Genomic DNA, 25636 nt, shown 5'->3' on the forward strand with positions numbered 1-25636 from the left:
CATTCTTCAGAGCAGCAGAACTCAGAGCCAGCGCTGAGGGATGGTGCACATGCTCTGCCTGGTCTGTGCTGCCTGCTTCTGAGCTCAAGGCCCTGCCCAGACTCTCACCCACTGCCCGTTTCCCTGGTGTAAATCCCCATCAATGAGGTTCTTTCGCCTCACCTTCAAGTGCTTTGTGGATTGCTTCTGAGATTACATCCTGATTCCCACCCAGACCCAGAGCCAGCTTCCCGACCCAGCACCCATCTCAGTCTTCCATCGCAGAGCCCTGCCACCAGCCTCGTGTCATGGCTCCAGTGTCCACCGAAACATCTTCAGGTAAGGACCTTGCATGCCGTGAGTAAGTGCTGCGCTGAACTCGGTGGAATTCTGTCCTGCTCACCTGTTCATCCCTGTGGGGAGGGAGGCCACCGCACTTGTCTATTGTGTGAGAAGAAAGATTTTGCTGCCAGGGTCTCTTGGAATGCAGGCAGAGATCCGGTAGGGCTTCTGTGGGGATCTCCCCAAGTGAAATTCAGGTAAGGAATGCAATGCTTATATGTTAACTTGGAGGGGGGGAGGGAAGTTAGGACAATAGTACAATAGCCTTCCACGCTTCCAAAAGCTGCTACTCTGTGGCCTCCTCTTCAGGTCCTTTGTGTTAATGGTTAGGCAGCTCAGCTATCCCCGGCTGGGCTACCTAGTGTAATGAAAAGAAGGACGAGGGGCCAAATGATAGCAGTGTTTCCAATATTTGAGGGGCTGCCACAAAGAAGAAGCTGTGGCCAACCTGTTTTCCAAAGCACCAGAGGGCAAGGCAAGAAACAATGAATGGAAACTAATCAAGGAGAGAAAGCAATCTGGAACTAAGGAGGAATTTCCTGTCAGTAAAAACAATAGACCAGTAGAACAGCTTGCCTTCGAAAGTTGTGAGTGCTCCATCATTGGAGGCTTTTAAGAAGAGACTGGAATTGTATACAGCGGTGGGTTAGACTAGAAGACCTCCAAGGTCCCTCGCAACTCTGTTATTCTGTTCTACTTTCTCCCCCTCCCCCCCCGCCTCTGTCAGAAGTGCACACCTTTCTGATAGCCTTTACTCCACACTGTCAGTCCATCCTTTTTTGCTATTTTTACATTTTGCTCCCTCGTTTGCTGGGTGGGGAAAGTTATGGATCCGAGTATTTCTACGGTAACGCCCTCAAATGTACTCACACTACAGTTTCTCCGTGATCTTCCTAATCTGGGAAGAGGGATGCTGATGAGGGCTGGGCTAATTTTACAGAAGGATGATTGCATTTGGAATGGAGGATGGTGGTAATTATTCCAGGCTGGTTCATCTACAGCCAGTGGGGTGGAACGCAGTGTATGTGGTATAAACAATATGGTTGAGCTTTGATACCTCAGGGGCATAGAGTGCTCTGATGCCTGAGGCACAGCTGGCCCTTCCAAGTTGTGTGAAGCTAAGGAAAGGAAGCCTTTGGAGGTCCTGGGCATTTAGCTCCATATAAGGCAACAGCTCAGCAGGAGGAGAAGAGGTGGTGGTGAGAACTTGCTTGTATGAAACATGCTACACCATCACTCTCCCTTCTCCCTTCTGCCGCTTCCTCCATTCTCTTCCCCAATTTTTTTCTGAAGAAAGCACGTGCTTTTTATGTAGCCTAGCCAAGAGAAGGGGCCATCTGCAGAGCCAGCCAAAGAGCATCCAGACGACTCAGCCCCAGAAAATGGGGATTAGCCCAGTCACATGCTGGGCCCAGGCAGCATATGAGCTGTGGGGGAAGGGAAGTCAGACAAGGAAAAAGGGCTTTGTGTCTGGAGCGTAGTCTTGCTCTGCCCACAACTCTTGATGCCTTTGTTTTGCCCAAAGGGGATTCCTTTTCCTTGGCTTCAGAGATGCTCGTAGGTGCAAAGGGCATTCTTAGCCAGACTCTTCAGGGGAGGGGAGGGGAGGGGGGAGAACCTGCAGAACAGGCCAGGGAAATTGGCACCAGGAAGCAACTTGTTGTGATCAGGCTACCAACCAACAAGAAAGTACCCAGCGTTTTATTAGTAGCTTTGTGCCTGGCTGGCCCAGTGTTTCCTGGATGAGGAAGGGGAGGGGCGATTCAGTTTGTCTTTGTGTTATGAAACAAAAATCTTGAAGAACCACAGCAATATCTTCAAGCCTCATTCCAGGTCCCAGGGGGGAGAGTAGATAATCCCAGGGAATTGTGTGAAACAGCCCAAAGAAGAGATTTGGGCATGTGTGTGTGTGTGTGGAAGTACATTATGAGTATAGGAACTGCTGTGTGAATTCATGTGGTTAATGCTCTCTGTGCCTGTCTTTGTGTGTGTGTATATGTGTGTGTATTCAGCATCACTGCCTACTGGGTGACTCACCATCCTGCATTGTGACATCAAAATTGCAACTTTCTAAGTAGAAAGAATTAAATTTAGTGTCTGCATTCCAAAGATTGAACATTACATAAAAGGTGCCTGCAAAATTATTACATTGTCAAACGAATTCGGCAAGCTATGGCCCTCAAAGGAACAAGGAAGCAGGGATAGGCCTCGAATACTGTGATGCCAAGGAAATTCCTGGGAGGGAAATAAGTTATTTTTTTTCTAGGTGTTAAAGGATGGACATGGGGTGCTCGTAAAATTGATATTTGCAAACATGTTTTCGCACATGCACATTGCCCCCTCAAAGGTTTATGCAAGAAGAGCAAAAAAACAAATGCCACTTTCGTATGGACTCTGAACAAAAATTAGGATGCCAACACCTGTAACCGTACTGAAAGAAAAAAAATGGGTGATAGAATGGAATCTGGAGGCCCAACCCTTCAACTTTTGCCCTGCTGCCAATTTATGTGGCTTTCCCAGCTCTGCAACATCTAGTTAAGAATAGGCTGTGTTCTGTTGATTTTTATCTAGAAGCAAAATGCTATTGGAACACTAATTTAAAAAGAAACGTACTTTATAGTTTGTTGTTGCCATCGGCACAATTCAGACAACCTGAAGAACATTGGTTGAAGTGAGGGGGACTGGTTTTGCCCATCCTTGGCGAGGTTATCATTAAAGTAGTTTTTGCAGTTTAACTGTAAATTCCCACAAAAAAGCCCATATATGAAGCCGTGAGAGAAAAGCGGCCTTGAATCTTTGGCAACATGATTAAGAAGAGTTACACAACAGGTGCTCTTCCAAAGCCTAGAATGTGACTCCTGAACCCTTCAAAAATTGTGATTAAATCATTACTTTTAATATAACCGAAATATACAAAGAGTAATTCTGTCCACTTTATGTAATAAATTGGATTAAATGAAATCAACTTTAGATTTTTGGCATGACCCAATCCCCTTTCTGGAACAGAGCCCTGACATGCCTCAGAAGCCCCCACCAATTATAGACGTTGTTAAGAACAAATCACATTCTTGCATGACTTGAAAAAAAAAAGGTTTTTAAATCAAAGAGTAAGCCACTTATTTGAAAAAAGCAAAATGTCACGAGCCAGTTCTTTTGTCCACATAAAAGAATAGTTTATTCATATTAAGTGATGCAGCTCATAACATTGGGGGGGAGGGGGATTTCTGTGCCTTTCTGTAGCCACATCTGTCCTGTGGGATAATATTCTTCCTAAGACTGCAGTGGTATTTAAGAAATGTGGCTCTTTCAACAGATCCTGAGCCACTTCCAGAGCAATTTGTGACCCGTCATTAATCTTGGGATTTTATTCCTTGGTTCTTTGTGTTTCTCTTTCTTCTTTGGAAGAGATTGTGAAGACCAGACTCCTCTCTAGAACATTAAAAATCTCCACAGACCGTTCTCATCCTGGACATTCATATTTCGATCTGTTATCATCAGGGAGGCGTTATAGGTGTCTTAAAATGAGGACTGATAGATTGAGAAACAGGTGGTTTTTTTCCAGTTTTTTGTCTTGAATCAAACAGTGTATTTGTGATCTAGTCCTATTATTATTATAATTATTTTAATTTTTAAAACTGTGTAGTGTGATTGTGATGTGGTATTTGGGACACTGTGCTGGAGTAGCTTTCAAATTTCATTGTATTCATGGAATGCAATGACAATAAAGGTATTCTATTCTATTCTTTCTCTAGTACAATAATAGAGTGTTGCTTATTTCAGTTTTCAACACATTTATTGTTGTAACCACCCAGATTCTCTGTAATGAGAGAAATGGACGATTCTTAAATGCTCCGTAAGTATTCTTTACTTGCAACAGTTCATTGAATGACCATTAAAGTTACAGTAGCACTGAAAACAGTGACTTATTACCGTTCTTCACACAACTGTTGCAGCATCCCCATGGCCATGGGATCAAAATTTGGATGCTTGGCAACTGACTCATATTTATGTCAGTTCCAGGGTCCTGAGGTCACATGATCCCCTTTTGCGACCTTCTGACCATCAAAGTCAATGAGGAAGCCAGATTCACAACAATTGTGTTACTAACTTAACAACTGCAGTGATTCATTCAACAGCTGTGACCAGAAAGGTCATAAAAATGGGGTGAAATTCACTTGTCCTGCTTAGCAACATAAAATTTTGGGCTCAATTGTGGTTGTACATCAAGGACCACCTGTATGATTGATAAATATGCCATATGTAACCTAGAGTTGCATAGACAAGAGAGGTGGCTTATAAATTGGATCCACCAATCAATCAAGTCTTTTTGTGAAGTATTTCTTGCATAGTTGAATGGCAGACTTTTTTTTTTTTTTTAAAAGGCTTGCATTGCTCCATGGTTCAGATTACTCTTCACCATTTTAACTTTCTCTCGTGGTTTCAGCCCTGTTGATAGCAGACATAGAACTGGAAGTTAATAGAAGATCAAACTGTTGATCAGAGTGTCAAGCATCTGCCCATGATCCCTATTCCTTCAGCTTCCCAACCATCAGCAGCTAGAAATGGTTGGTTCAGCAGCTCGCTGGACTTTCTCTCTGATTGACTTTTGACTAGCAGCTTGTCCTTTTCTCCACAGAGGGCAGTGAGTGCTCAGAGGTAGCTGAGCCAGAAAGTGCTGAACCAATCAGTGGCCCAGGGGAGGCCACCCTTGATGAGAGAGCCATCACTGTCCCTCTGGTGGTACCCATCGGGCCGGCGAAGCTATCCTTTCCTGAGCGAGAGACCTGGACGCGCCAGATGGATTTCATCATGTCATGTGTTGGTTTTGCTGTAGGGTTGGGCAACGTCTGGCGCTTTCCATACCTCTGCTACAAAAATGGAGGAGGTAAGAGGGTTGCCATGGGAACTGGAATGTGTAGCAATGGGACAGGTGAATCCAGGGGCTCCCTGGACTCAGGGGCACCTCTGTCTTTGGCCTCCAGATCCATTTTCTTATTCCCTCCCTGATGCAAGGTAGGTGAATTCTGATGCCTTTCTGTCAAGCTGGGTCAGTCAAACTCAGACATTCTTTTTTTCCAGGTGGCAAAACTTACCACAATGAACTACATAAAAATGCAGGGCATTATTTCACTTTTTGAGTGGAAAGTTATTTATTGCACACACTTAAATGTGACCAAAGTTTATGCAAAGGGCACTGTGGTAGAATTGCCTCTTACACGGAAAAATGCTACAGGCCACCTGTATTCTATCCATAGATAAGCTACAGTACTAGCCTAATAATACACCATTTGGTTACTCAGAATCATCTCTCTGTCTCATTATATCACAAGGTTCACCCTGCAGCTGAAAACCTTACAACCATTCCTTTTGTAAGAATCTGTGTTATTTCAAAAAAGGGACTAAAATGAAGACAGGCAATAGCTTTTAAGAGAGAAAGAATGTCCTACTCTTAACTCTGGTAGAATAAGAGGCTTTGCAAAAGCTGAAATAAATATCACTGGGACAGTGCCGATGACACAAATACTAAATTATCTGGACCTCCTTAACAAGAAGCATTGTCCACTTGTGACTTTACATCTCTGGGTTCTGGACAGTGTTGGACCTTATTCCAGGTGGATGAGAACTATTTGGGTTTACCCAATAGAAAATTAAAGGTGGTTTCTATATATTTAGTCCCAAAGGCAGTCACTACTCCTGCTTTTATTACGTTGATGGTTTTCATTGAGGCTCTTAAGCTTAGAGACTAGGCAATCAGGGAAAAGGACTTGTAAATCCAGTCGTGCATATTTGCTTATGGCCCCAACATATACAGGAACCTCCTTCAAGAATATGTCAGCAAATGTTTTTTAAAAGCTCACTTACAATGGCATATGCTCTAAGGGAGTAGAGATCTGGAAGTATATGTGAAGCAGGCAAGGAAAGGATTTCTAATTGGTTGTAATGCGCCTCATGGAATTGGGACAAGCTGACAATCAAAGAACTGGAACAAAATGATATCAAATAGCATATGAAGATGCTTGGGTTGCATCGACAGGCATCTTGAAAATACTTGCAAAATCGGCAGGTTCTGAATGGAGGACTCTGGAGCATTAAACTGATTCAAGGTCAGGATTATCTTTCTTGTCCACTGCTGCGATAGAATAGACGTAAGTCTAGGCACATTCTTTTTAGTTTCCCCAGTTTAGATTTGAGAGAGAGCAAGAGACAAAAGGGAGCAGTCTGAAAGCATTCAACTGGATGTTGATTTATATAGCACAGTGCTTCTCAACCTTGGCAGCTTAAGATTGTGTGGACTTTAACTCCCAGAATTCCCCAAGCAGCCATGGAAAATGGAAAACTTGTTCTAGAAATTATACTGGGGGTGGGGTGGGGTGGGGAATGATCAGCTTCTGTTCAAATCTTATTTGAATTACAGCTGAATTTGCAATACTAGGTGGATTTGGGAAACTCACTTTCAACCTCCTACTGAAAAGAGCTGGAACTGTCCCTCAACGGTGTCAAGATTTTATGAGTGTAAATACCCTTTAAACATTCCAAAACTGCCGTCTTTACACCCAAGGGTGCAGTTCATGAATTCATGAGGCTTCTCTACTTGTCCTAATATGCTTCACATTCAGTGAGGAAAAATAAATCTGTATCTTCCCAAATTCTCCATCCTATGAAATGTACAGAAATGTACCATAGCAGGAAATGACTTAAAGCTTTTTCAGATTAGAAGACAATGCCTGTGTGTCTTTGACAGAGAGAATGTATCTGCCTGGAGGTATAATCCCATAACTCATCCGAATGGAGAAAACTACTAAAAGCCTAAAACAACAGAGGAACTGAAGAGTGGAATTCAGCATTCCATAATTTCAGCAGTGCCACTAAAAAGACTCTGTATACTCTTCCAGCTTCTTGAAAGAAAAAAAAAAGGACAGAACACTGACTCCCCTTTTCTGTGCAGGTGTCTTTCTGATTCCTTACCTGCTGATCGTTTTTGTTGGGGGGATCCCTGTCTTTTTCCTGGAGGTGGCCCTGGGACAGTTTATGAAGCAAGGTGGAATTGCAGCCTGGAACATTGCTCCCCTGTTTAAAGGTAATGGCTTCGGTGACATTTGTCTGTACCTTTCAGCCACCTGCTAGGTTCAGAAGTAGCAGGAGCTGTTGTGAAGCTGAGGATGTATAGCAACAGAGTATTAAAGCACAGCAGAGTTTATTTGTCTTGTAGAACTCTATCTAAGAAAACATTACAAATAATCTAGGCTATACTGCTACATAAAAAGTGATGAAGCAGCTCTGTTCAATTACAGAGAACCAAAGGGCATCTGTCTGTTTCCGTTAACTGTTGTGAGTCGTGACCGTTCCCCCTTCTGTTACGATTCGGCAGAAAGGATAAAATTGGGGAAATCATTGGTGTGGAATTTAGGGATTGTCGAACCCAACGAAAGCAAGCACACACGAGATTTTCCAATCTCTGAATGCAAAACTTTATTGAGTACATCATTTTGGCACTGCTGAAGGCAAAACCAGCTCTGCTTAATTCCTGAGCAAACCCACATAATGATGACATAGATTTCTCCCCACCACCATTAATGCAGATCACATTGTCCAATGGAGTGTCATTGTATTGTTATGAGAAAAAGTCTCTGGTCTTGGCAAACCCCTGCCTGAGTGTCCTTGACTCTCACAGCTTGTCTTCTTGAAGTCTGGAGCCTGCATTCAATCTCACCCTTCCCTTCCCCCTGATTCTCTGGCAAGTTGAGAAGCGATAATGTTTGCAACAGCATAAGCGCTCTTCAAGTTTGAAAGGCTGTTCCTACTCTTCCCAAAAGTCCAGTCTTGCTTTGCATCTTAGCAATGTAGCGTGTCTCCCCCAATGGGGGCATCTAGTTTCCCACACCCGATGCCCCCATTGTATTCTCTAGCAGCAGCACAAATCTGGACCACAAGTATTAGAAAGACCGCAAGATGGGCCCAAAGAATTAGTGGTTTTGGTGCCATCTCTTGCTTCTCCAGCTATTTGAAGCCCAGCGTGCAAAGATTTTACCTCACCTTCAGTCTTTTCACCAATTTAATGTGGAAACTACAGTAGTTTCTGGAGCATAGAGTTTTGAAACTTTGCCACAGATATTCTTGTGGAAATGGAAGTTTAGTTTCCAGCCATTGTTAGTTGGCCAGAGAGGAAGGAATAGTAGGCTGGAGCTACCTGATGCTTCTTAACCAATAGCTTGTTCAAAACAGGGGACACAGGCATGTGTGGGTGGACCCTTGCTTTCGTACCAGTATAAAACTCCATCATAATGATGACAGGGCAACCTCCTTGAGATAAAGGGGTCATTTGGAAGGCAGCCAGTACATCAAACAAGTTAATTTACATCCAGGCTCCAAATGTTTCTGCTGTGATTTTTGCATATTCCTACTTGGCAGTCATCTGTATTTTCTCCAAAGCTGCAATATATATGTATTTTGCCTTCCTGGCATTTAGGACCATCCTCTAATTATCAGAATGACTCTGAGTCATCTACAAACACACTGAATATTATATTTTATCCGGAATTGAGTGATCAGTATCAGTTTCTAGAATGTACAATTATAGGGCTGTCCAATAGATGGGATATGGAAGTGTTTAATATTGTAGTTCTTCAGCATTTCCCAGGCCTAGTGAAAACAAGATAAAAATGGGAAATAAACAACAACACCTATGTATGTATAATGGATGTGATGAATTCACTTTTCCTGGGGGCAGAGTTTTTTGGGGGATTGTTGACATTACAATATAAACACAATCTAGACTGTCTGCTATATAGATTTTGCTTGAAATTTGCATGGGAAAAAGAAGGTTAAGGATAGATACAGGACATAGTTTCTACATGCAGCACTTTAAAACTGCACAAAACAGAGTTTTACCAACTTATTCTTGAGTTCCTCACATTAATAAAATCTAACTTGGGAGAAAAGCTGAAGATTTTGTTTAAAGAAAAGCTAAAGCTAAAGAAAAGCTAAAATTATGCTTATCATGTCTCTTTCGTTTAATGTAAGAGAGCATTCAAAATATTATTCTGCCTACTTCTTCTCCACATCATTTCAAGCTTCCCTACTTTGCTGTTCTTTCATTCCCTTGCCATTTGAGGCAGGGCCTTAGTGCAAGGGTGTGACATGCTACCCTTCCAATGCCTCAGGCTCTAATCAGTTGTTTCTCTCTAGGTTTGGGCCTCGCCTCCATGGTCATTGTCTTCTTCTGTAACTCTTACTATATTATGATCCTCGTCTGGGGTGTCTTCTACTTGGCCCACTCACTGACGGAGACGCTGCCGTGGGCCACCTGTGGCCACCCGTGGAACTCTCCCCAATGCACCGAGCTTTTTGGTTTGAGCAACTGCGGCAACACCACCCACAACGGCACCTCCAGAAACTGCAGCAGCCTGGCTGACCAGCGCTCTCCCGTCATTGAGTTCTGGGAGTGAGTGGGTGGCAATGTCTAGGGGGCACACCTGGTGTAGATTTCCTTGGGAAAAGGTGTGGGGGGTGGGGAGAACCTGTGGCCTTTTCCAGCGCTACCTAGATTTTTCTTCATGGGCCGGCCTGGCAGAGTTACAGTTCAGCAGCTTCTGAAGGCCAGAGCTTTGTGGCCTCCTGCTCCAGAAGAACGAGTTGAGGAGGCTTCTTGAAAGCCCAGCAGAGGGAAGGGGAAAAGTGAGCAAGACAGAAGGGAAACTTCAAAATGGAGGGAAAAGGGGTCATGGAATGATTTGGATAACAGGAATCCAAAGGGTTTTGGCAGCTGAGGCAGAAAATCCATGAAGGAATCCTAAGATACTAAAAATTATCATACTCAATTAACTATTGACTAGTTGCTTACTTTTCATGGTTTCACGAAATCTGTAAATCTGATCTGTCCTCTGAGCCCAACCCATACCTGAGGCAAAGCAAATAATTTCCCACAGATGAGTGTTTTTTTCCCTTTCTTTGTCAGGCTGGGCCTTCTTCTAATCTCCTTCTTCATTTCCTCAGGAACAAAGTGCTGCATATTTCAGGGGATCTGGCTGATCCAGGAGAGATCAGCTGGCAGCTGATCCTTTGCTTGCTTGTAACTTGGGTCATTGTTTATTTCTGCATCTGGAAGGGAGTCAAGTCAACCGGGAAGGTAACTGGTGTGTGTGTGTATGTGTTGTTTCAGGAGAAAGCTTATGCGAGTGCCCATAATGACACTGAGCGCAGGATAAATTCTCTAATAAGGATGCCATTATTTCTGAATCTTGAAATGCCCTGCTTTTCATTCTGAAACTAGATTTCCTGGCTTTTGGGGTGAAATTTGATATCTTGCTGCTTCCTCTTCAGACCTAATGGACTTCATACTTAACAATCGTTGTTGTTTTTTTACCATTTCAAGGAACTATTTATTAAGAAAATAAACCTCTTCCTACCCTCCTCTGACCTCAGTTTAGGAACAGACATTATGTAAGAAACACAGTGAAGGTAGGAGGAGGGCAGCCTAACCAATTGTTTTATCATGCAGTACTTGCAAGCAAATGTAGCTTGTATTTCCCACTGGATTGTAAAGCTGTCTAGCGATAAAAGCGTCCATCATTCTCTGGAAATAACTACAGCTATTGAAAGAAAGAGGGGAAGAAAGGTCCAGGGATAGAGTTTCCTGACAACCAATGGCATGTGTTGTGTTTGTGAATTTGCAGAAAAGGAAATGAGCATGACAAGGCTTCTAGCAGCCATAAACTGGTTTTTTTTACATTTTCATTTGTTATTGTCTTTTACATGCTTATGTTTTAACATAATCCGCATTCTCTATCCTAGTGTTTCTCAACCTCATCTACTTTAAGATGTGTGGACTCCAACTCCCAGAATTCCCCCAGCCAGCTGGCTGTGGGATTGGGAATTCTGGGAGTTGAAGTCCACACATCTTAAAGTTGCTGAGGTTGAAAAACGTTGCTCTATCCCAGGGGTTCCCAACCTGGGGTGCGAGACAATATTCCAGGGGGTGCGAGAAAAGTCCAGGTAAATAATAGGATATTGGCTATATGTTGGCATTTTTATTTATTATGCAATGGATTAACTTTGTTTTCATTTTAGAGTTAAGTATCGTTATTCAGTGGCCGTCACATACATAGCTGAAAAGATTCAATCCTACCATATATTTAACGCCTTCAGTAGTTCCTAAAGTCTAAATTTCAGGGGGTGCAAGGTTCGAGTGAAATTTCTATAGGGGTGCGGGGCGAAAAAAAGGTTGGGAACCACTGCTCTATCCTATTATCCCAGTGTCCATAACCTGTGACCCATCATGTCAAATGTAATCTGGGATCTAAGTAGGGTGGTCCTCCTACTATACAGTCTTGTAATTTCTAATCCTCTCTTTGGCTGACAGGTGGTATATTTCACTGCATTGTTCCCTTATGTTGTGCTTATCCTCCTGCTCTTGCATGGAGTGACGTTGCCTGGTGCACTGGATGGGATCATTTACTACCTGAAACCTGACTGGTCCAAGCTTGCTGTGGCTCAGGTAAGAATGTTGGGTGACGTTGACAGAGAGAGATGGGTGGAGAAGGTTATCATTGGGGGAAGTAATTGGGAAATGGTGAGGCTTTAGCCAATGTCTCCGGAGGAAACAAGGCTCTTGCATGCAACCATAGCTGCCCTCTAGTCACCTGGTTCAGGCCATGCAAACAGAGTTCTGCCCCCCCCCCCACTAGTGGGGGTTTATACCACAGCTGTTCCCCTCATCCCAGGTATGGATTGATGCTGGTACCCAGATCTTCTTCTCATATGCTATTGGGCTGGGAGCCCTGACCGCACTTGGCAGCTACAATCGCTTCCACAACAACTGTTACAGGTGAGACACCCTCCCAATGTCACATTACAGATAATTCTGAGAGCCAACCATGGTAGTGAAACCTTTTGGGGTTGTCTGAATCCTAAAAAATGCTGTCCCTCAAAAAAGAATCTTTAAAACGTGGCATTAAGTCAGCTTAAAGCCTTTTTCTTCCTCTCCGTGTCTCTAAACCAGCATATCTATCAACACACCTATTTTTAGCTTCGTGTGCTTTATGCAGTGGTGGGATTCAATTTTTTTTACTACCGGTTCTGTGGGCGTGGCTTGGTGGGCATGGCAGGGGGAAGGATACTTGTAAAATCTCCAGTCAGAGGTGGCATTTGCCGGTTCTCTGGACTACTCAAAATTTCCGCTACCGGTTCTCCAGAATTGGTCAGAACCTGCTGAATACCACCTCTGGCTTTATGTTAATCTCCCTAAATATATAATTTGACACAATGTGTACCCAATAGACACCCTGAGAAATCTCATTTCTTCACTACCCTGACATTTTTTTTAGCCCTTCAAGTTACAAATACAACCTTGAAAATGTATGATTGAGATATTGGAAGTGAAAGGAAGCAATAAGAGGGTAAGCGGTATCCAAAGATTAAGGATTAAGAAGTTTCAGCATCTACTCCAAGGTTAGCAAAAGGCTAAACAAATTATGCAGAAGACAAGAATGTGTGCAGTTATGCTTTATTTGCATAATTTAAGCCAGTGCTTTTTCAAACCTGGCCATTTTAAGATGTGCGGATGTGCATATGCTGGCTGGAGAATTCTGGGAGTTGAAGTCCACAAGTCTTAAAGTTGCCAAGGTTGGACACCCCTGGTCTAGGCTATCACTTTATCTCACTCTCTGCACACAAACATCTAAATTCTGTAATCTTAATAAAAAGGAGCAAGGCTGGGGTGTTTTCCATAATGTGTGTTCAATTATGAGCGTGCATTGTGTGTTTCCTTTTCCACACAACAATCACTGCCACAGGTGGAAAAGGTTTAATAGCTTGAGGCTCTTAAGTGTCCATTTCTGGTTGTGTTGAATTTATCCGTTCCTCTCTGCAGGGATGCATATCTCTTGGCTGTGATCAACAGTTCCACCAGCTTCTTCGCTGGCTTTGTAGTATTTTCAGTATTGGGCTTCATGGCATCAGAGCAGGGGGTAGACATCTCCCAGGTGGCAGAGTCAGGTAAGGATCAGCGGTCAGAATTTCCTTCCTGACAGTGGTTTTCCCTTTCTTTCTTTTGCGAGGCAGATCCTTTCCAGGGTTTTGCACGAGTGAAAGTACCTAGTATTACAAGGCCTGTTTTGCACCTGGATTCAGTGGGGTCTCCTTTTAAAAAAAAGGATTTTAAGCAGAGGGCTAGGAAAAACAATTGCAGGGTCAGAGGTGCACAGTCTCATACTAGGATGATTTTCAGTGCAGTCAGATAACAGATAATCAGAGTTGGAAGAGACCTTGGAGGTCATCTAGTCCAACCCCCCGCCCAAGCAGGAGACCCTACACCATTTCTGAGAAATGGCAGTCCAATCTCTTCTTGAAAATCCCAGGATTCCTCTAAAATTTAAGCAATGAATTGTAAGTTTTGGTGTGATCGAAGGTAACTGAGTTAAACAGACAATAGTGTTATGAACTATAGACTATTAATAGTGGCTCAGTGGTTAGAAAGCAGCACTGCAGGCTACTTCTGCTGACTGCCGGCTACCTGCAATTTGACAGTTCAAATCTCATCAGGCTCAAGGATGACTCAGCCTTCTGAGGTCGGTAAAATGAGGACCCAGTTTGTTGGGTGGGGCAGTATGCTGACTCTGTAAACTGCTTAGAGTGGGCTATAAAGCACTGTGAAGCAGTATATAAGTCCAAGTGTTATTGCTAAGTGCTAGTGCTATATTCGATAGATGCAGTTAAATTTTGATCGCATGAAAAATAAATGCCTTAAGGTCATCTACCATCTGAAAGTTGAGCATGGACCTCAGTTCCAGAAAAACTGTGAACTCCTGGCTGAGACCTTGAAAGTCCTTAATTTCTTATAACTGGTAAGACTTTTCTGCAGTCTCCATTCTCAGGCATTGTTTGTGTCTTACAGGTCCTGGCTTGGCCTTCATTGCCTATCCTAAAGCTGTAACACTGATGCCGCTCTCCCCACTCTGGGCTACCCTGTTTTTCTTCATGCTTCTTGTCTTGGGTCTGGACAGCCAGGTAACCGTTCACGGAGAGTGAGGAAAAGGTAGAAAACAGAGGTGGGGATTTGCCAGCTTTCCATTAATAATCCTTCCAGCTTCCTCCTCTCTTTGTAGCACATGGATGTCCAACCTTTTGGCTTGCCTAGGCCACAGTGAAGGGGAATGGCCTTGGGCCACATATAAAATATGTAATGCAGATAATGTATCTAAATCACATAATGATGGTAAAAGTTTATGATCTCAGAAGGTTGCATTACCAGCTGCCCAGGGCCACATGCAGCCCCTGAGTTGCGGGTTGGACATGCCTGTTGTAGCAGCAGTATCTGCAGAACTAATTTGATAAAGTGTTTCTCATTGCGAGAGGATCAGGAAAACTCTTGCTGCTATCCACAATTATAAAAGGATAGGGACAACAAGACAGTTATCATCTTGACCTAAGTGACTAGGAGCGAAGAAGAAGGCACTCAACAACTCTGAGGCTCTCTGTAAGATCTTCTTCTTCAAGATAACTGTACTCCTTTACACCACCACATCCAATTTCCTGTTGAGGTCAGACATCTCCCCTACCAGATGTCTTCTGCATGTATATTGTTGTCATACATTTGGATGGGCTAATTAGGCTACTGCTGGGCATAATCAAAGGGCTCTGTAAGAAGAGATCGCTTATGCTACCCATAATATTTCTGGCCAGCTGCCATTCTGTTGCCTACGAAGTACATTGCATTAGATGTAAGTGAATTTAGATCTGCATTTTGTTTTTTTAATCTAGCAATTCAGGGGGACATGGTGAGAATGTACAACAGTAAGGCATTTAACATATCTATGAGCCACAGTGGGGCAGTGGTTAGAATGCAGCACTGCAGGCTACTTCTGCTGCCTGCCGGCTCCTTGCAATTTAGAAGTCCAAATCTCACCAGGCTCAAGGTTGACTCAGCTTTCTGAGGTCAGTAAAATGAGCACCCAAATTGTTGGGGGCAATAGGCTGGCTCTGTAAAAACCGCTTAGAAAAGGCTGTAAAGCACTGTGAAGCGATATATGTCGAAGTGCTATTACTAGTGTGGCTCCAAAATGATGCTGTATTAGATTTGAACTCCCATAATTGCCCTCCAGCATGGTCCAAAAGGAGGCCAGCAAAGGAATTATGGGAGTCAGTGTCTGACGCAACTAGTGAGGACCCAGTGGTCAGATGTTAATAAGATCAGGGAAGTGGGAGGCTACCCAGAACAGGTCAAGGCTCTCGGGACATTGCCAAGGACATCAGGGGGTCTGGGAGAACAATTAAGGTAGACCTGGCCAAACTCCACTCTTTTTTAAGGTGCTACACGTGGGGAACACACAAATAGATGTTGGGCTACAGTTGCATAGTCATGATCACCAACCTGACTATTTTTAATGTCCCCGCTGGTGAATGTCTCTGCTGGGAGACCCCAGGCCCTGGTATTTTCAGCCCAGCAGTCCTGGGTCTCCCACATCCTCTGAATTAAACAGTGTGCAGCCCAATGCATTAGTCACCCATTCTCCATTCCCTTCCCTGCTTGCTTGTTTCATACCAGTTTGTGGGCGTAGAAGGCTTCATCACCGGTATCCTAGACCTGTTTCCACAACCAGCAGCAGCCTCACCCCGCAGGGAGATCACAGCCGCCATCTGCTGTCTTGTCTGCTGTGTCATTGATCTCTCCATGGTGACCCAGGTGAGTTGAAGGCTGGAAGAAAGACGATCCTTTTTGTAAAATGGATTCCACCTAGGGGGAGCTTTTAATTGTAAGCTGCTTGAGTCTCTTTGATTTGGCAGCCTTATGAATCTCTTATGATCATGACCCTCAGGCTCCAACGCGAAACGCACTCACAGAAATAACCATTCTAGTCATCCAGGCAATAGCAGCCCCACTTGTCTTCTTTTGCAAGATCTATTACGTGTCTGACAATCACACCAAGTCACTTTTAAGGAGAGATTCAAAAAATTCCAAATAAATACCTTGTTTCCCTGAAAATAAGACCCGATCTTATTTTCCTTTGGGCTCCAAAATAAGCATTGTCTTATTTTGGGGGGATGTTTTACCCGCTTTCTTTAGGACGCCATAGCCAGGCCTCCCATGCTCCAACACCTGTTGTACCACTGCCTAACTTCTGTGGCCACTCACTGTGGTGTCTTGTGCTGTTGAGCGTGTGAGCGGTGGCACTGGTGCGATGCACCACGTGGCGTACGACCGCAAGCAGACGCAGAAGTCAGGCAGTGACTGCATGAGAGGTGTCGGGGCATGAGAGGCCTAGCTGCGGCAGTATTAAAGTAAGTTGGGCAGCACCACTCCCCCATCCTCACTTTAGCTTGATTTTTACACACGTGCCTCACCCCATCTCGTACAACCAGACGGTGGGCAGGGCTTAACTAGGGCTTATTTTGGGGGATAGGACTTAAATTAGGCACGAGCATGAAAACCAGGCTAGGGCTTGTTTTTGGGGTAGGACGTATTTTCGGCGAAGTGCAGTACATGAATGATTAGTATTATCTTCTCCACTCTGAAGCAGTTAAAGTGTTCGGTTTGCAAAACAAAACAACTTTTCTTTTTTCTTTTGAGAGCGGGGCCTTGGAATTTCATTTTAATGTGTGCCATCGTTTATACGGGAAAATGACAGTAAAGGTTATCTTAATCTTAGAAAAGCAAGACAGCGAAGCCAGATGGAGCTCTGGGGACAGGCTGTTCACATGGGCTCCTACATTTTCTCATCTCCACCGTCAGCCTCATACACCAGTAAACAATATTGCTTTGAATGACTCCCTTAATCATCTCCTCTCCTATGTTCTGTGCCTGTAGAGCGGGATGTACGTCTTTCAGCTCTTCGACAACTATTCTGCAAGTGGAATCACATTGCTCTGGCAAGCCTTTTGGGAGTGTGTGGTGGTTGCCTGGGTTTACGGTAAGTGGAAAGAGGGAGGGAGAGTGAAAGAAAAGTCAGCATTTACTTGCCATTCCCCACCTCAAGCCCCTTTGAGAGATCTAGGGAGCGAACCTGGACCAGGCGGGAGGAAAACAGCTTGTCTTCAGCTTCCACTTCTCTTCTTTGCAGGAGCCGACCGCTTCATGGATGACATCGCCCGGATGATTGGGTACCGGCCTCTGCCCTACATGAAGTGGTGCTGGTTATTCATTACTCCAGTGGTGTGTGTGGTAAGTCTTGCCCGGGGAGCGGGCAGGGAGGTAGATAGGGATGGGTGCAGAATCAGAAAAAAGTAAAAGGGATAATAAAGGAGAATGTTTGACTTGGCTTTCCATCCTTCCGAAGTCAGTAAAATAAGGACCCAGATTGTTGGGGGGGAGCAATGTGCTGACTGTAAACCGCTTAGAGAGAGCTGTAAAGCCCTGTGAAGCGGTAAATAAGTCTAAATGCTATTGCTATTACTACATCAGGGTTGACATGAGGGGTCCTTGGTGCTCTCTGAGCTTGGTTGTTTTCTTGCAGATGTTTCATTATCAAACTAGGTAACATCATCAGTGCTAGTAATTTAGGCGTATAGATAAATTTAACCATAGTTTCAATGGCGAAATGTGACCACCCAAGACCAAGCCGAGTCCAAAAACACCAGGAAATTTCTAGAAGCCTGGAACTCTGACAATTCAGCCATCAATAGACACATAGACATCAACAACATCTATGCCAGGGGTCTCCAACCTTGGCAACTTTAAGCCTTGTGGATTTCAACTCCCAGAATTCCTCAGCCAGCAAAACTGGCTGAGGAATTCTGAGAGTTGAAGTCCACAAGTCTTAAAGTTGCCAAGGTTGGAGACCCCTGGACTACGCAAAAGAGAGAATCACCCAGCCCAAAAAAGACTCCAGCACCTCTCCACCGGCAATCATTACCCAGATCAGCTTAGATTAACTCCAAGGTTAGCATCAGACCAACAAACAAATAAACGATATCCCGATCAAGAAACTGCCGAGGAAGCTAACAGCAAACAGCCCAACCAAAGATTCTCTAAGACCATCCCCACCAACACTGATAGGAAAGCCACTAGAATATAAACTGACAGAAAACTGCACTCCTTACTAGCACTGATGATGTTACCTAGTTTGGGTAATGAAATGTCTGTAAGAAAATAAGCAAGCTCAGATAGCACCAAGGACTCCTGAGGTAAAGGAGATCCTGTGGATTTTACTCCACTAATCACTGCCAGTTTTAAGGGACAGTGTTCATCACCATCTCAAGGCTACTGAACCAATGCTGTCCTAAAAACATTTCTGTGGTCATGTGTCCAGTGTGACCTCTCAGAATGCTGTTATCGTCCCACTGAAGTGGTACCTATTTATCTATTTGCATTCTTTCAAACTGCTAAGTTGGCAGGAGCTGAGGCAAGGATGGGAGTTCACCCCATCAAATGGCACTCGGCCCTTGAACCCCGAATCAGAAAGAGCTTTCTTAAAGTTGGGCCCATTTAGGCTGCTGTTGTTTTTTTCCAGAAACTTTTTCCCCCCAGCTGGTTTTTTAAAAATGAGCTTGATTAAGTATGAAGGTTATGCGATACCTCGATCCTAGCCAGTGGCAAATTGACATTTTACTGAGCACACTGCATTCAGAGGGAAATGCTTGTCCTTTCCTTTCCCTCCCATTGAAAGGTTACTTGTACAATCATACAAAATAAGGATACTGGATGTCTTTGAGTTTGTTTTTTTTAAATAAGAGTATTTTATTTCTGGACCTTCAGATTGCCTCCTAGTTCAGCAAATTGCTGGCATGAGGGCTTGTTGTTTTGCCAGGGCTCCTTCCTCTCCCCTTTGACTCTCCAAATTCTATTTGGCTGGTCTGGCAGCAAAGATGAGGCACAAATGTCCCCTGATATGGAGGAGGGGATGCAAAAAGAGTGAAATGTTTCCTTCCATGGTAGAGCTCCCATCCAAATTCAGATGTACGTCTCTGCATCCATGCACATAAATGATTTAAAACAGGGGTGTCCAAACTTTTTGCAAGGAGGGCCAGATTTGGTGAGGTGAAAATGTGTGTGGGCCGACCGTGCAGCCTGACATTCACAGGAACCATTGTGCAGTGAAGGGAAAAACGCCGGCCGGCGGGGATGAGTGACAGATTGAGCCGGCGGGGAGAAGAGACTGCGGGCCACTCGAAATTTGAAAAACGGGCCGCAATTGGCCCCCGGGCCAGATTTTTGGACATGCCTGATTTAAAACAACAAAATAGTTCCAAGATAACTAAATGCAATCATCTTGGACCCTGAAGCCTTTTATGAAAGCAATATAATTCTTTCAGGTCTGCCATTGTTTTATTACACACGTGGCAGCTAGTGCTTATGTTAGCCATCTGTTAGAGGATGAAACCCTGATGATTTTGGAAAATTTGGTTTCCTCCTGCACTAGATTTGAACTGATCATGCCCAGTGCTGTTTCTAGACTGGTAGCTCCTGGCACAACTGTGCTGCTCTTACTCACTTATCTGATTTAGATAATTTGCCACTCACCAAGCGACCAGACAGCTATCAGATTAAAAAGAAGAGAAAGAAATGCATCACTCAAAAGAAGAACCAATCGAAGAATCTGCAGTGCTGGGATCAATCATTCACATTAACATAGACTAACATGCTCATGGAGCAACGTAGCCAGGGAACAGCCAGATCTCTAGGATTTTTTTTTTTAAAGAGAAATGAGGGTATCTGAACTGGGGAAGGATGCTCCTGCTACAATTTGGACATAGAATTCCAATTGGCATGTGTACTTCTGGATTTTGGGGTTTTGTTTTGCCTTTTTGTAGATGTACAGGTCGCATTGTGTTCTAATTGTACTCATAGCTATGATACACCTGTGTGAGCAGGAAAGGGGAAATTCACCCAAACTCACCATTGTTAAAAAGATCCTTTTACTTGCCTTTTTAAAACAAGTCTGTACTGATTTCAGAGTCAGGATCAACATAAGAGGTCTTTTTGATATATCATAGCAAGCCACCTTTGGATAGCAAATCCCCCCTTTCCTTTCCTTTTTTTTTGGTGGGGGAGGGAGAAACCCTGGAAGGGAAGGCGGATATATTTATTTATACATTTATTTGATCTGAAGGTTTGAGAATCTTTGAGAAGTCCCACATGCCTTTTTTTTTTTAATTCAGTGAGCTTCAGTGTTTTCCTGCCCCCTTTTAGCAATGGTTTTTAAAGGGTCTTGAAAGCTGAGGTAGAAAAAAATGGAGGGTCACACACTTCACAGGTGCATGCCCTGCAGTCTGTGGTGGCTGGAGGATCTGAAAGTTAAGGACACGGGTAAATTTGCAAAGAGGATTAATTCAAAATGACCCCTACTTCTGTTTTTGCATTAAGTCAACCCCAGAGGCATGTTAAGATCTATTTTTTTTTAAAAAAAGAGAACCCTGTTATTGCATGCAGCTAATAAGGTGGAGATTGTCCCCAAATTATTTTTTTTGTCAACTGTCCACAGCCTGATGCCCTTCAGATATGCCTGATTATCCACTATACTGTCTAGCAAGAGTGAGAGAGCTTGAGTAGAGAAAAGTTGCTGTAAAAGCTTGTTTTGCATTATAACAAACCAACAAAAAAAAACACAAAAACACAAAACCATCCTAATTTTGGCTATAACCTTCCCCTGCCTGTTTTAAAATAACGTGGATATCTGTGTCATATCCAGTAGCAATTATATTTTTGTGCATTCTGGTGGGAATTGACCTTCTTTGGAATTCCCAGAGCAATGTGTTCATTGAAACATTTGTTGCCTTTGAATGGTGCGATGCCCTGAATTTTGCAGTACTCGTAGATCTCGCTTACAAAATGGCCCAAAAGGCTTTGAGAAATGCACTTCTTGGGATAAAATATATTTAGAAGCCCATTATGCTCAAGGGTGCACAGTATAATTTTGGAGAACGTTGCATTTAAAAACAGGCTCTTGAACACAATTCTCTATAGAAAAGTTTGAATGCATTTTTACATGTGCAGAAGAAGGAAAGACATAAGAATGACAGACTGACTGACTGACAAAATGGCATGAGGTTATTCCTACATATTGACTGGTCAATCTTCCCATTGAATATATTTGTCACAGATTCTACAGTGACACGTTCTCCATTCTTCTCTAATGTTGTTTTTTAACCTAAGAATGTATTATGGAATCTAGTCTGGGGACGGGCAGTCTAGGGGTCATTCAGCCCCCGCTCCAAACAATTGTTTGAGCCCCAGAACCTCTTCTATTGCTAAACATTGGCGGCATGCTTTCCAGAGACATTCTGAAATTGGAATCAGTCGAGAAAATATAAAGTAAAAGCTAAAAATAGGTTGTGTTTAGCGGGCTTAGCAAGGTCATCTCCTCTTTCTCTGTCCGTGTATCCAACATTGCTCCTTGCATTCGCTTCGAAAGTTGTGTCGCAACTCATCGTACTATGGTGGTGCAAAGGTATAATATTCCTCTTTTTGCGAACCTATTTAAAAATGTTCTGTTTCAATAAACACAGTAATTGCCTTGCTTTCCTGGAAGAATTAAAAAAAAATATTTCTCTTTCTCTACTCCCTCAACCTCAAAAAAGATAAGTCAGCTTGAACTGCCAGTTACTTCAAACAGTATTACAACTGAATGCATGGAGAAGAAAATATGCATTCTAAGTTATGGTATTCTGTTGTGCTATTGATGAAGATAGGCACAATGTCTGCCACACAGAGGCAATATATTCAACCAAATCTTTATTAACGTAGACCAGCATAGAGGCGACACACTAAACAGCATATTATCAAAGAGTAAGAAATATTTTAAGCCAAAAAAAAAAAAAAGTGACTTCAAAGGGACCTAGCATTTTTAGATGCCATTCCTAGGAGCAGGGGGGAAAAAACACTTTGCATCTAATATTTATTGAGGTCAGAGCTACTTGGCTGGCAGCTTAGACGTCAAAAATTCTTTCCTTCCCTGACTGGAATCATTTTTCAACTTTTTACAAGATTTCTGCATATATAAAAGGCAATTTGTCTAAAAGTGCAGAATGAGACGAAGTGTAAAAGTGGGACAAAATGTTGAAAGTTGACGGAGGGTTCAGTGTGCAAACCGATAACTCTTTCATTTTAAAACTGCAGAACTCTAAGGAAGACAGTTTGGAATCACTCTGATCTTCACTTTGGTCTCTCCTTTCCCTCCCTGTCCCCCCCCCCCCAATCTTTTTCTCTCTTCCTAATCAGGGCATCTTCCTGTTCCATGTGGTGAACTATCAGCCGCTGACTTACAATAAGACCTATGTCTACCCCTGGTGGGGGGAGGCTATTGGCTGGATGCTGGCCCTTGCCTCCATGCTTTGCATCCCCTGCACGGTCGCTTACAAACTTCTGCGAAGCAAGGGCACCTTCCAACAGGTGAGTGTCAGTAGCTCCTCTCTACCTGAAGCCCAGGGAACCATCTTGCTTGTTAGGCGTGTCTGTTTGGGACACCTGGAATTCCGCACGGGGTGAGAACATACTATCGTGAGGCTAGGCTAGGGTGATGGCTTGGCTTTTCCTTGTCCAAATGTAGCTTATATTTCCTTCTTGTGGCATGATAGGTCAGTGACATTGGAGATATTTTCCAGAGATGTAGCTATGCTGGTCCTTGGAAAGGCTTGTCTAAAACTTTGACAATGTGCCCATGAATAAGACCTGCCATCTCATTTAGCAGTTAAGGTGTTTGCCTGTGTATAATCGGTTGGTTTACTAAGTATAACCACACAAAAAATTCTACAGTGGTTAGCCAGACAAAGAGAGGATCTTCTAGAGTGTGTAGAATGAAATTACAATTGTGCAAAGGCAACAGTAAAGGGCAAGGGTCAAGAAGATACACCGTTGGTACGTCAGGAATTCTGTTCAGAACTTTCAGAGTAATCCGGCTTTATCCTGCCTGTTAAACTCGTTTGTTTATTTCTCATTTTGCACTTAAGTGGTGGCTTTTTAACTGTTGTAAAAGAGGCCTTTGAGTTTCAGGGACAATAATTACTTGATTGTTTGATTTGTGCCTTTAAGGAATATCAGCCCATTCTTCAAAAGGCAACAGCATACCAATAAAAATACAAAGAACTTTTGACCAACGTCGGTTGGCTGACGTTGGATGACTTAAATGTGTGGCGGTGTGACTTTAATTAAAGGCCTTCATTCCAAGAGAGAGAGAGAAAGGGCTTTCTACTTTAAACATCCTATTTTTATGGCATAAATGAGTGTTGGGTAGAAAACTGTCTTTCCAGTCCCAACGGGGCTAATGCGAGCCCGATATGACTATTTCGGGTGAATAAATAAAAGTGAACAAATGGAGGTGCTACCTTGAGTTGATCATTGACGCCACTGCCTCATTCATTTCTCCCCCAGCGCTGGCAATTGCTGACCACCCCTGTCTGGGGCCACCACCACCTGGAATACATGACACCCGAAGCAGAGGCAAAGTTGCTGCCACCACCAGACAGTCTTGCTGCTGCCCCTCCAGAGAAGGCTACGCTTTTTGAGACTGTGATTTAATGTCTCTTGCCCTCTCCCAGTAGGAATAACAGGAGACCCCCCCCCCCTCACCCACCCCAAGGTCAAGTGGAGAGGGAAGAGGCCACGGGAGAATCAGCATAATGGGGATGGGGGGGTGGGGGGGGAGAGAAGGCAGCGGGAAAGTCCCTTGCAAATTAGAAGAAGATTCCACTTTGGGTTGCATTGAGCTCCCTCCAACTCCTCTGGCTCTCGCCCTTTTCAGTGAGGCTCTTGTGATTAACGAAAAGCTATGAATCTGATTTGGGAAACCTTGACCGGTAGAAGTGCTTGTGCAAGCGATGAAAAGAGCCCACCGACAGTCCCAAAATCGTTTGAGGTTTCACTTCGTCCTATTCTTCCAGTGTTAGCTTTCAAACCTCAGGTGAGGGCATTGGTTCCTTATCATAGAGTCCTAGGCTGGGAAGGGGCCGCTGAGATCTTCTTCCGGGGCAGGAATCTTTATGCTCTCCCAGGCAAATGGCCGCCCAGTCTTCTGCTTGAAAACCTCCAGTATTGGAGCCTCCATAACTCCAGCGTTTCTTAGTGCTTCCCACTATCACAAAAGCTTCAGTGGTTCCATTTCCCAATTGACCCAGTGCTGCTTCTAGTTTCCCGGACTCCGTCTTTGCATGGGGGGTGGGTGGGTAGGGAGCTTCAGCCAGCTATAGAGCCATGTAACCCTAGCTGATTAACAGGCTAATCCTGCTCGTTGTGTTGCAGTTCTTTCCCTCCTTGCCCTCCCTCCAAAAAAAACAGAAAAAGACCAAATGTTTTCCATTAATCTCTAGCCTCTTTTCCTCATGGATTATTTCCCTGTCTCTCACTCCTATGGTCCAGATTCAGTTACACTGAATGTACCGTATTTTCATACCGCTTTCTGGGCGTGGAAGAGGGGAACCCTTCTGTCACTTAGATCTCTCTGTCCGTCTCTGCTGCCTTCACGTTTTCCCCTCTGCCATTTGGGAGTGTGGTCTTCTTGATCAAGGGCACTGCAAGGGGGCATCGGGCTTCCTAAGGCCACTTATAACATCTGAAATCTCCCTCCATCCAAAAAAGGAGAAAGAAATCTATCTGCATGGATAATATCTGGGCTAACCTAAGGAGACGGGGATCTGAAAAGTGTCTTAAATAATTTGATCGCTGCTTACATCTCTCCATTTATGCTTATAAAGGCATAGAGGAATCTTAAAGGAGAAACAGTTGGCATGTAAATCCCTTGCTAAAGGAGGGATCTATTTCTGTTTGAATTTCTACGGCATTATCATCCACCAGGCAGGCAGAAATTCAACAGGGCAATTCTACCTTGTTTATGAGAAATGCTTGATATAAGGTTGTGCTACAAGAAATATACCAAAATAACAAACTGGAATCTTGTGCTGACTTAATGTGAATGCACGATGACCATGAAAATCCTTCTTATGGCAACTAATTAGAATCCTAATTGCTCATATTGTGACAAATTATCCTTTTTGAATTTCTGCCTCTAACAAAGATATTAAACACTTTAAGAAAAAAGAAAAATACATCAAGCAAGGAAACCTGCTTGGCTAGTCATCTTTCTCTTGCACGTTATCGATACAGCCATACTCCAATGCATGCTGCATTACTCCAATGTATGTATTTGTAACATATGAATGTTTGTGCCAAATTGGGCTGAGCTCTCATTTTCCTGCCTCATATCAAACTGTAAACCACCCCTGCAATCCTCCTAAGCCTCATTCTCAGCTCCCTATTTCTGTTTTCATTTTTTTGGCAATTACATATGCAAAGTGATACTGATCTGACTTCCAACGATAAATACAAGATATGTTCTCTACTGCGCTCATGGCATCTTTGTTAAACTGGCACTCACCCACCTACCCTTTCTGG

The 25636-nt window shown here is 43.6% G+C and overlaps 1 protein-coding gene across 1 annotated transcript; it reads left to right on the plus strand.

Moving 5' to 3' along the window:
• Positions 1-25583, plus strand: LOC113447656 (sodium- and chloride-dependent creatine transporter 1-like). The gene is made up of 14 exons (XM_026717957.2): positions 1-318; positions 4958-5206; positions 7268-7399; positions 9508-9763; positions 10315-10447; positions 11681-11815; positions 12042-12145; positions 13190-13314; positions 14213-14325; positions 15863-16000; positions 17123-17225; positions 17376-17476; positions 22472-22642; positions 23621-25583. Exons 1-14 carry the CDS (start codon positions 288-290, stop codon positions 23765-23767), a joined length of 1938 nt encoding a protein of 645 aa, XP_026573742.1. The 5' UTR covers positions 1-287; the 3' UTR covers positions 23768-25583.
• The last annotated feature ends 53 nt before the right edge of the window (positions 25584-25636 follow it).

This window comes from Pseudonaja textilis, chromosome 2 (genome assembly GCF_049901715.1).
Source record: "Pseudonaja textilis isolate UNSWEBS1 chromosome 2, rPseTex1.2, whole genome shotgun sequence".
Classification (NCBI taxonomy): domain Eukaryota; kingdom Metazoa; phylum Chordata; class Lepidosauria; order Squamata; family Elapidae; genus Pseudonaja; species Pseudonaja textilis.

Bases quoted from the DNA above. Each gene is read 5' to 3' on its own strand.
- LOC113447656 (XM_026717957.2), top strand. From the start codon at position 288: ATGGCTCCAGTGTCCACCGAAACATCTTCAG. The intron at 12,146-13,189 runs GTGAGACACCCT...TCCTCTCTGCAG, and splicing joins TTCCACAACAACTGTTACAG to GGATGCATATCTCTTGGCTG. The intron at 17,226-17,375 runs GTAAGTGGAAAG...TCTTCTTTGCAG, and splicing joins GGTGGTTGCCTGGGTTTACG to GAGCCGACCGCTTCATGGAT.